The 12023-nt window shown below is 37.5% G+C and overlaps 1 protein-coding gene across 1 annotated transcript in view; it reads right to left on the reverse strand.

The window, feature by feature from the left end:
• Positions 1-802: 802 nt before the first annotated feature.
• Positions 803-12023, reverse strand: part of LOC124179260 — a 130936-nt gene continuing 119715 nt past the window's right edge. Inside the window, exons 2-6 of the mRNA XM_046563494.1 lie at positions 7578-7713; positions 7013-7159; positions 6719-6769; positions 5744-6006; positions 803-3200 (exon numbers count right to left, since the gene is read on the reverse strand). Coding sequence (XP_046419450.1) covers positions 3151-3200; positions 5744-6006; positions 6719-6769; positions 7013-7068 — 420 coding nt within the window. The 5' untranslated portion in view covers positions 7069-7159; positions 7578-7713 and the 3' untranslated portion in view covers positions 803-3150. The remainder of the gene's footprint in view (positions 3201-5743; positions 6007-6718; positions 6770-7012; positions 7160-7577; positions 7714-12023) is intronic.

Raw genomic sequence — 12023 nt, forward strand, 5'->3', positions numbered from 1 at the left:
CATAAATGTTATCGAGCTGGCTTCGTTTATTTTTCCATAGACTGCGTGTACAAATATTCGAGAACACCAGGCGTCACATATTTTCATATCAATAAAAAAATTATATTTATTAAAAAAAAAAAAAAGTATTCGGGCTGGGAATGGTTAATTATTTTGGTTCAGCGTCCGCTAATTGAATCCAAAATTTATCAAATCTGGAGATACTCTTATTCGCTGACATTTATAATTGAAACAAAAAAATCCCAATTCTTGCATTCCTGGAAAGATTTGTGCGAGCGGGGACAAGGATGCGATTGGCAACCGCTTGCTCGAGCGACCGAGTATATCTATATATGCACGATTGTGGGCCACCTTCGGTGCATGGTCGCCTAGGTGTCAGGTCGGAAATGGGCCACCTTCGGTGCGTGGCCGCCTAGGTGTCACGTCGACGCTCCAACCTAGCTGGTATCACGAAAAGCCGAGCGTTGGAGATCTCCCTACTCATCTCTGTTACTACACTTGAGCAAGCGACCGAACAAAACTAGACGAACGCGAGAACGGAATGCAGACCAAGAAATGCAGACGATCAACGAAACCACAGACGATACAAATATTTTCGAAAATCGAAACGTTATACGGACACTCTCAGAAATATCACGAAGTACAGAACATAGCGGGATAACGGAACAAACCTCAGCAAAATCAAGTAGCTCGATCGACAGAGGATAATACTAAATTGAGATCAAAACCTGAAAATATCTTACAAGCTAACTTACAGACTACTTCATGGGAAGAGAAATAAATTCCAACACATAAAACAAGATCCAATTAAATGGCGACTGGACATGTATTTTATAAAACCAACAATTGAAGTGCCAGACTAATAATCCTCGTCCTAAGCTGCGCACAGCTCCCTCGGTGAGTACCAAGCAGGGTGATCCCAATCGTTGGTGTGCGACTCATGTCGCCATCTGCCATCAAGGAGCCAACGAATCACGTAGAAATCGATCCCTCCTTGCCCGACGTAAGTCGCGACATCTCAAAGTCGGCGGCCTTCCACGAAGTGTGCGAACCTCTTGGAGAAAAGAATTTTCTGTAACGCAAAGACAGAATTTGAATTCAGATTATTCACATATCTCCAATATATATGAATCGTCTCTAAGCACAATAAAATTCCTCTAACACAAAGACAGAATTTGAATTCAGATTATACACTTAGCACCTGATTAAGTAACACTACGGAAAATAATATTATCGAAATTAGAATCAGAATCTCGCGTAAAAATTTCGAACATTGGTAGAAACTATGCATGTATACATAATAGCAAAGAAATGAGAAACATTTAACAATCACTTTAAAATCTTCACTGCTTAGAGATATGAGTTTTCTTATTTCTCTGTCTTTAAACTCACAAATAAAAAAAAAGTTAAACATAATGATGACGTTTCTTCAAATTCAATTGAAACAAAATTAGAATGATTAATATTAATATGAAAATGATATTCTTCAAAAGAAGAGAAATATGGAATTTCTTCAGTAATATTAAAGAATTTGTCCCGATTTGAGAGATTTTATAACAATTAACTTCTCTAGTGAAAAAATGGTTTTGAACCGCTTGCCAAAAAGGCTTAAAAAAACCTGCCCCGTTTTTGAACAGTGAAACGTTTTTTTAGAGTTTGTTCTTTAACGTGCAGTTTACCAACGTACTTCCCATTTGGTTCCTTCTGTTTTTATGGATGCTGGACCATAACGAAAGATTCACTTGCGTTGAGCAATGAAAATTTCAGTAAAACCAAGTAGCTCAATCGACAGAGGATACTATTAAATCAGGACTAAAGTCTGAAAATAACTTACAAACTCACTTACAGACTACTTTATGGGAAGGATAATAAATTCTAACACACAAAACAAGATACAATTAAATGTCTAATGAAGATATATTTTAGGTTACTATTGAACGAAGTTACAAATTCATATATGCCCTCGAGGAGCCAACGAATTCTATGAAAATCCACTGCACCAACATTTAAATAATGGGAGAAGCTCGGATAAGCCCTAACATTTTAATATCAGTTGCATAACATTACTGTTGGACTGTCACACTGGCTTTTATTATAAGTCAACCGCTCGGCCTACGAACCGCGTGTAAAATGTAAAGAACCTGCTTGGAACGTGCGATTAGTGGGTTTACGAGCTTCGAATCCTCAAACAAGATTTGGTAACTGTTAATAAATCTTCATTCGAAATAACAACGAATGAAATTCCCTCAAATTAGTGCTAACTTTTTGGTCAAAGAGAAATTTTTTTTAATCAATTCTGACTTTGCCTGCTACAATTTTATATTATGTTTTCAATAATAAACGTATTTTTGTGAGAGGTTAGTATTCTATTTGCTTCCAATACTAAAAAATTTCAATTGTAGTTGTAACAGCACACATGTTTATTGCACGTTAATAATTTTTTCAACAGTTAAAAATGCTTTCGCAAAATAGTCAACGAATTATATTTATTTGTTATAACAACACTCTTTTCTCAGTGCAAGAATTGAATAGACTTGAGTTAGCATGCACAACCGTTGTCTCTGAGATCTCTTTTCTATGTACCCTGAGTCCAGTGTTTTCTGAGGACCAGACAGTGCGCCACATTTCCCACACACATTGCCGTGGACAGCCGCATAGCCCCCTGAGCTCATGCAAGGAGGCAACCTAGGCCTTCCCTGGATGGTCCCAACTTAGGCCGTTTTCTTTCTTTGATTAAGAGAGACGAGATCCTCTTACGCTACACTTTACATCGTGGGAGCGCACTAGACGCGAATGCGGATAATCTATCAATTCACTTATATAAATAAAAAAGCAATCAGACAATTGAATATAGAAAAATGTCAAAATATATATTTTGCAAAGGAAGCAAGTAAAAGTCTGACAAATTCTACAATAAAACTTGCAACTTGAAGTGATGTTCATAATTTGGATTATAAACTGCCCACAATCCTTCGAGCCCTTGACAATCCACCTGGTTCCAGTTATAAATCGGGGACTCTTCCCCATTACCATCTTTCGACGAGCCACCGAACTCCACAATAATCTATTGCATCCTGCGAATCTCAAAGATGTAGGGCCGATCTTTCCAAACCATTATCTTCACTCCGGATAAGTGACTTGGTGTAGCGCCTATCTTCGATGTCCTTTATATTCACGAACCTCTTCAGGGAAACGTATGACTGTAACAAAACCAAAAAGCAATTTGAAAATCAAGTCACACACTTCGATTTAAACTTAGCGCAATTGTGCGAGACCACTATACTCACAGTGGTTTTCAAGATTTCGACTATTTTCGAGAATAATTTGTCATATTTTTGTTAGGACCGAGAAATCCAAAGCGGAAAAAGAAAACTTCCTCAAACATAGACTTATATAGACTGACCGCTACCCAAAGACGTAATCTTCCAGACGAATATTTACCAGTTAGCGTTTCACCGCTTGCTTTCCTGAACCAATCGTCTCGTGCTTACACCCCGTCAAGACTCTACTCCCTAATCGGTAACCTTACCATCAAGTGAATCAACTTCGACCAATCATTTTAGACCCGCGAGACTAAGTAACAGTTTGTGACTGTGATACGTGATAACCATGAATTTGTACAGCAATTGTACAACAAACTACTAGTAGAGATCTTGAAGGAGATTGGATGAATAAGCGGGTATTTAATCTAAGTGTTGTTACCAATTATTGGTTCAATCGTCCGTAACGATCGTTGGCTCTCCCCAAAACTTGACAAACTTAGACTTTGATCGAGCTGAACGAGAAGTCCTAAGGAGCTGCTCAGCAGATTTCCCAGATTCATATACCATCAGCTACGTAAGTCAAGGATGTAACTAAATCAGACAGCGAATCAGAATTAACTCGCAATGTTCCTTCTAGAACGTAACTGATCTACTTATAAATAAAATGGTGGCAGCGGACCGCGAATGCCAACTGGACATAATTCAAAAATCATCGATTGATCAACGTTACTAAAGTCAATCAATAATTGGGGTTGTAATCAATCCAAAACCCATCAGGGATTGGCAAAATGAAATAGACTTAATTCTAGACGGGAGCTTCTTCGCCACATCGTTCCTCCGTAAGCCATTGAATTCCATACATACATTTCGGATTCATAGTTCGAAGCACCAGACACTAGGCACTAAACTTCATCAAGGTCAAACAACGTAACCTCATGAATAGCAAGGTTCATTTTTGATGCAACCTGAGCAGGATATCTCGAAGCTTCGATGGACTCGTCACGAAGTAAAACGTGTACGTTATTAGCAAAATGAATCGGAGTATTAATAAGACACACATAATAAGTGAGATAAATATAGTAAATAGAACAGCACTCTATGCAAAAACACAATATACCTATGGCAGATTTGCGCAGGCTCATCCAGTCTGGGAAAATCAAATTCTGCCAAAGCAACATGAGCGAGTTCACCCAGAAACGTTTGTACATGGGATACTTGGCTGTCTCTATGACAAAGAATGACAGGAAGGGAGATCTCGTGATTGCGGTACGTGATGCTCAAGACTTACTTGACATTCAAAGTAATAATACGAAATTTTTCAATGAAACAGACTTATATAGACAGACCAGTGCCCGAATACCCAACCAGACAAAAATCAACCAATAATGGAAGACTGACCCTTTCCTACCCCTAAGACAGTAACTCCGCTCACGGCATGACAGAAAGTATAGAAATTTAAAACAGCAAGGAATATGTAAAATCTTCAGAAAATCCACTTTTATATGTATATATTTATAACCTCCTTTTCTTAGCTGTTCAGATCTAGCTTTGTGGCATCTACCGTGGTGTTTTGTGGAAGGTTTTTCAAATGAAAGAAAGATAATTCATCCAGGCCAAATAGGGCGCCGGTGGACTAATGAATGATGCAATTGCAATTGCGAAAATGGTAAAGTAGAGAAAAAGAATTAACCAATGCCAGATAGGACGCTAACGGATATACTAAAATCGGTACGAAGATAGTTTAGTAAATTTTCCAGTTTGATTTAGTCCTTATGAAAGTAATTAATTTGGTAAATTCACAATATAGATTTAACACGATGATAAGGTTCATTCAATTTTAGTTGTATCGAAATTATGGTGATTGATCATTACAGTGAAAACGATGTTTATTCAAATAAGAAGACAGGCACGACATTCCTGCAGAGTTATTTTACTTGCCTTGTTGCCAAGAGATTTTGTAAACTATTCGAATTGTAGGTTCACGTTGAAGTGTTCTTGGTAAAAAAATTTCTTGAACTGCCTCGATTAGAGGGTTTTGAAGAACTGTTCTAGGTGGATGACGTTTTAAAACTGCCCTGATGCTGCATACTGCAACCTTCATCTGAGTTCATTCTTTAGCGTGCGATTGTTTGACCTGTTTCGTAATTGGTACCTTCCATTTTTACATGGAAATTCTTACCCACACTTGTGTGAAAGACTGGAGTGGGCCTCACTAACCTACTATGCTAGACCCAGAGGGCAAGGAGTGGTTCAGAATGAATAAGAAGGCCCAAATATTATTTCGACGTATGTGAATCTTCCACATCGGTACAACTTCCATAAAAATTGAAGGAAGCAATCAGGAAGCATGCAAGTAAATTAAACCCTCATGATGGAATCTTCCCTCCGCATAACATATTCATACTCGGAAACGCAGGTTTTACACTTATACGATGACAATCGCCCTACTAGCTGATTGCAACCTGCGCATAAAACCATACCTGGAGTACTGTGTCTTTCTACGAGCCAGTGGGTCTCCCTCGTCGAGTAGGGATCGAGAAAACCATCGCAACAGTCCCGGGATACTGCCTCTCCACTTCTGGTAACCACATATTTTTCCTTCAAGCAGTATGTTTTTTCAAAAATCCAGTCCCACACTTCCTCCCATCGTTCAAGTTGGTCCGTTGGATATTCTACCGACCACTCCGACATCACGGCCAGCACATCACACTCCAAGCTGCTCATGATAAAGTCTTGGTGGCAACTAGAATAATGAAATTGAAAATATTACATTAGAAATTAGTATCGTAATTGAAATTCATAACAAGTAACATTATTCAGTTACTTGCTTGGATCTATAGTAAAAATTTGATGAATTTCTTGAATGAAAATCGGCAAACCTTTACCCGCGTTATTCTTCCAGCCTCAAATTCTAATTTATACAAAAAGGGCATGAAATGGAAATAGACAGCTGAGCGTGATGAGCAATTTGAAGGAATAAAGAAATTATTTTGCAAGCCAATGACGATACACCTAGTAAAAGATATTATTCTCGATGTAATGCTGGTATTACGTGATCGGTACATTTTTATAATAGGTAAATGAAAATCAAGAACATTTAATAATAGGCTTCCGTAGTAGTAAAATGAAAAGAGCAGAACTTAATTATTGCACTACGGAAAAAGAATTGTTAGCAAACGTGTACGCGTTAGAAAAACCGAAACGATTTTGGGAAGTGTGGATCCTTCAGGATCAATTAAAAACTTCCATTAAACTATAAGATTGTCATCGGGAATAAGCGAATTGATCGAAAAGGCAAAATTCGTGCGGATAGGTTTGATGCAACTAACAAGATGACAAACTTCAAGATGGGAGACTTAGGGTTACTCGATCTATCAAATGATTTAAATTTCTTCCAAAAAATATCGAAATTCTTTAATATATAATTAAAGAAGCAAGTAGGAAGTGTAACTTACCTATTAGAAAATTCGATTCCAGGAGCGAAACGCGGCCGGTTCCATGTAAACCTATTTCAATTGTATGTAAAATAGTTATTGCGTACACGTAACGTGGAATCAAGGCAGGGTTAGGAGACAAGATATTTCAGAGTTGGCAGAGGCTAAGTTTCAAACTGACACAAGTCAGCTGGCAGAAATATAAACAAACAAGAAACAAATGAGTTTGACATTACGAAGCAGGTAGAGCATGTTGCAAAAACACAAAGTATATAAGGTTGTTATGTGTTATAAGATCCTTAGTCAAATTATTACCATTGTGGAGGCGTTTCCTGAAAAGTAAAAAGAAGTTTACGATGATAATGGGACATTGGCGGTCATCATCAGGCGTCAGGGAAGTTTAAATTGGGAACCAAGACGGTGCGACTAGGATGCACGATTCGAACTCCGACGGCAAAGAATCTGGTAAGAGATGATGAAGAAATTGAGAAAAACTGCGCATCTACAATCTGCGCATATCAAAGATGACGTCACAGAAATGTAACATGGTACCCGTGTATCTGACAACTGATTGCACGTAAGTAGATTGCTTGAGGTTTCTTATTTAGTTTCGAATATTCTGTTTGCTGAAAATACCAGTCATAAACGCTGAAGGGCAAAATATCAAGTTTTTTTCATGACCTACAAAGGATAATTACGTTGACGTTATTTAGGTTTGAATTTGGTGCCTTTATGATGTCACCGCCGATGTGTTTTCTGATTGGTTCACCTAAAGCGTATAATGTATTGTTCCACCTTATTTCCTTACATTTTAGTATAAATGCAGATGCTTCGGATGGGCAAATCAGTAGATGTATGACATAGCGCCTACCTGACTCACCATGCGTTACTTTCAACCGTTACATAGGTAAGGTGGTGTTCCCTGACGGAAACGGAGGAATTGAGCCTGCCAATATCTCAAATCATCGCGGGCCTTGGGTTGGTAATGGAAATTCAATACGAACTAGACCATGTAACTGTAACATACAACCAAGTAGTTTGTAATTATGTACAAAAAAAAACCAATTAACTTATAAGTCAGCGGATACTCACAGATGGAATGTACAAAATAAATGGAGCAATGATGATGTATCCAGGCATAAGTTTGTCAAGCCAAATTGCCCGTCAGGCAGGGCTCTCAGAAGTTTCTATCATATTCTGACCGCGATAACGTAGTACAAGTCAAAGTTACCAAAGAAATAGGACATGTATTTGTAAAGTACATAAAAACAAGGGAATTCTCTATCAAATTGCAAAGTAAATCGAAATGACTTGAAACATATTACAGGTAGCGTCGAAAAGACGCAATGACGAGGAGATTTCAACTCAACTCAATGACGGAGTACAAACAAGCGGATATGATCCATTAATATTCAATTTTCTGTAAGGCTTTCTGTAATCCTTTGTTGGTCGTTTGTAGGTGTTTTTTGACGCAATCCAGATGCTTGCTAGTCGTAAAAATTAAAACATTTGTAGTGAGGCATTAGTCCCTTGAGTTTGTCCATGGCAGCCGTGGCGCATTTAACTTCGACAGCTTCTCATCAACTGTAAATTGCATTAACGTAATTTTCCGTACGATGAATCATTGTATTGGTGAATTTCAATACAATTTACAGTCAATGAGGAACTGTCGTAAGTTAGATGCGATGGAATTGTACAAGCTCCCGGAACTAGTTCCTAACTACATTCGTTTTAGTTTGTTTTCTTGAGGGTGGAAATCTTTTTTTTCAATTTTTAAAGATAATTGAGGGACTATTTAAGATTGGGGAAATGGTAATAAACATCCGCAAACGATTCCGCAAAAGTAGAACTCTATTCGATGGCAAAATATGACTATAAGGGACTAATGTCACAAAAATTCTCTAGCCGATTTTTCCAATTAATAATGACTAAACTATCGAATATCGACCGTTGAGAACTCATTATCGAACATCAGCAAACCCACAATAAACGATTTAAAACAATCAGCTCATTCGGGTCTTGATGCAGAGCTAAGTATAAATGGCGTTGATTTCGATTGCGTAGCTCAATATGGTCTCGTCCAATGGCTGTGTCACCAAATTGTGAATTGTGATAATTTATATGAATTGCTGCCAGAAAATGATTTTTGCATACCGAGTATTTTTCGTCACAATCATAACCTCTGATTCGCATCAGGTGCCAAATATTAATTCACGTAGAAATGAAGTACGTGTACTTTCTACCTTACGAGTCAATACATTGTTTCCTTAAATCTGTTCCATTGTAAATAATTACGTTCAGCGATCGTGCGGCGGCTTCAGATCTCGTTTGACTTGTCATCTTCGTTGCTAAATGCGACGTCGAACGATGCGTCAAGTGTGATTATTTTTAAAACTCCTAAAGCATCGTACGGAACGAAACAGCATATGCTGATTTCATTCGTCATGGAAAATAATTTATCCATCGTCGGTTAGGTTTCTCGATAACCAGAAACAAGTCTGTAATCGCAAAAAAGTGAATCAGTTTTTGCGCCGTCTTTTTGTGGCAATACAGCTTTCGGTTGAAGCGTTGGCATCTATCAAAAGTCCAGGTTCCGTTTTTTCGGTAGCAAAGGTTCAGGAACCGGAACCTCTGTGGAAGGGTCCGAAGATTCGGAGAAACGAGTCCACATTAGTTCCGGAGAATTATTTCTCGATTGTCAGTTTGGTTTTTAGGATAACCAGAATTGAGTACTGAAACTTGTTCAGACAATTTCATTTCGTATCAGTTGTTATCCAAATTCGTTAAATGAATTATAAATATAATAAAAATTCAAGACAAATGATGTGGTCAGTCAGGGAAACATTAGATTTGATGTAGACTGATCTGCCACATGTTAAAATCAGATTTGATGCACCATTGGCACACGTAGATATATCATTCTGGTGGCAATTTTTGATATGTATTGTATCGCGAGTTAAACCTAAAAATAATCTAGCGTAAATAACGAAAAATCGTTTACACTTTGGCACAACTCTGTCGAAAGATGCTTATATAATCCAAAAATGCTATACTTACAAGCTATACGCCACAGAGCGGCGAAATCTTACTCTTTTGAAAGATGTATAAGACATATAATTGTGTATTATAATCAAACGATTTTGGAAATTAAAGGATAAGAATTCAGAAAACAATCGAGAATTAAAAATCAAGATTCGATATCGGAAAAAAGACTTAACCTTCTATTGGGTTTGCTAGTGAAATACCCACAACTAATTGTAAGATAAATCGTAGATTAAACTACTATTACATTATTTGTTCGAAATAACGGCCGTTCACTTAGGTATACTATAAAAAAAATCGTGAATATGAGGAAAATAGTGCAAATAAGTGGATGACGCTAATCACCTCCACGAGTACTGAATAACCAATGTAACGTGAGGTGGTAAAAGACCAAAAAGGAAAAACAGTACTCCGAGGAACTTGAATATACTATCCAGCTGTATTACTCGTGTACTAAGTAAAATTACATAAATTCTAATTACGCATAAAATCATGTTTTCGGAAAATTATCTATAAGAAATTGTTAAACTAATAATGGGTGAATATTGGTTAGTGAATAGTACTGGATTGTAATCACCATTAATGAATCAACATACAGAATCAAATATGGGAAAAATGAATTGATCTAACTTAGACTATACTGTTGACTAATCTAACCTATAAGTGTATCTAACATATTCAGGAAATAGTGTAAATAGGGTAATTCCCATAATGCAACGTTAGTCTTCAACGCTGTGATGCATAATATACTGGTGAGCCTGCAGGCGGTTATGAACTTCGGTTGGCACCATTAAAAACGATGATTCAAAACAGTAGTTAGGACAAATGATACAATCGACCCGTAGATTCTGTTCACTCGGTAGTACTAACCATAAGCTTGAAGTACTCGTAAACCAAATAAACGTTAAAAGGAAGATGATGAATGTACCCCCTGATATTTGATTCTAGACCAGATGGAGTATGAGAGCCTGACATTCCGGGGTAAAATCCTCTCTTTTCAATTACACTCGAAGTCCTTGAGTTCTGATTAATCATATTACGTAGTGTAGAAAAATCCTTACATGGCCATTCCATCTCGTTGTTCAACTATTCACGCATACGAAGACTTCGAGATGATTCACTGACTAAATATCCAGTGAATGAACGATCAGTAGTCAATCGTTCATCAATTACACTAGAAGTCTTTCGTCTCAGACTAATCGAAACGCGTAAGGTAGAAGCATCCTCTGGTTGCCATTCCATCTCGTTATTCAACTATTCATGCATGCGAAGATTTTTATATGATCCAATTACTATTGTCATGAAATAACCAGACCATGTTGGATAAGTGAGTTGAATGACACGTCTTGAATCTAATTTCGCCTGATCATTATGTACGTACGTTCTCTTAGAAGCATTCACCACGTTTGATGAAACTTGAAAAATATCTGCAGCAGGCAACTCTTTTGGCCAGGGTGATGGCCTCTTCATGTTGATTGCAAATTTGTTCTTGATTTCAGAAGTCAGCCACTCCGTCTCGGTGTTCAAGTCTTCACACATACGAAGATTTCTAGATGATCCAGTTAATATGCGATCGGTGGTAAATCAGTCGTTAACTACGTTCGAAGTCTTTCATCTCAGACTAATCGAAATACGTAGGATAGAAGCATCCTCTGGTGGCCATTCCATCTCGTTGTTCAACTATTCACGCATGCGAAGCCTTGCCTTGGTGAAAGCTTTTTCATGTTAATTGGACATTTGTTTTTTATTGTGGAATTCAACCACTCCGTCTTGTTGTTCCACTATTTACGCATACGAAGATTTGTAGATGATGTAGTGAATAAACGATCAGTGGTCGATTGTTCGTAAATTCGCGTTCTTTTGAAAGCGTTCCCTACAGTTGGTGGAACTGGGAAGCCACAAGCCTTCATTTTAGATTCCAACGAACGAAACTGGAGTGCATCTTCTCGTTGTCGAGTAGTTCTTATCGGCGTCATTACGAATATCGCCGCATTGCGTTTTACATAAGAATATAATTTGAAAACGGGGCAAAATTAATTCCTATAATGTGATTGTGATAATCAAAGTTCCTTGAAGCATTTTTCTGGCTCGTTATTTTTAAATTGAATATTAAAACAGTGATAGTTGGAATTGTAGAAAATTACATTCCACATCGGTAGTTAATTGGTGTGACTATTGTGAAGAGAACTCTTAGTTCAAATTCACCGCGTAGTGAGAATTTTGACTCTGGAGGTATAATATAAATTTGATTACTAAGAGAGCAAGTGAAACAGATATAAAGACT

The sequence above is a fragment of the Neodiprion fabricii genome, chromosome 3, assembly GCF_021155785.1.
Source record: "Neodiprion fabricii isolate iyNeoFabr1 chromosome 3, iyNeoFabr1.1, whole genome shotgun sequence".
Taxonomy (NCBI): domain Eukaryota; kingdom Metazoa; phylum Arthropoda; class Insecta; order Hymenoptera; family Diprionidae; genus Neodiprion; species Neodiprion fabricii.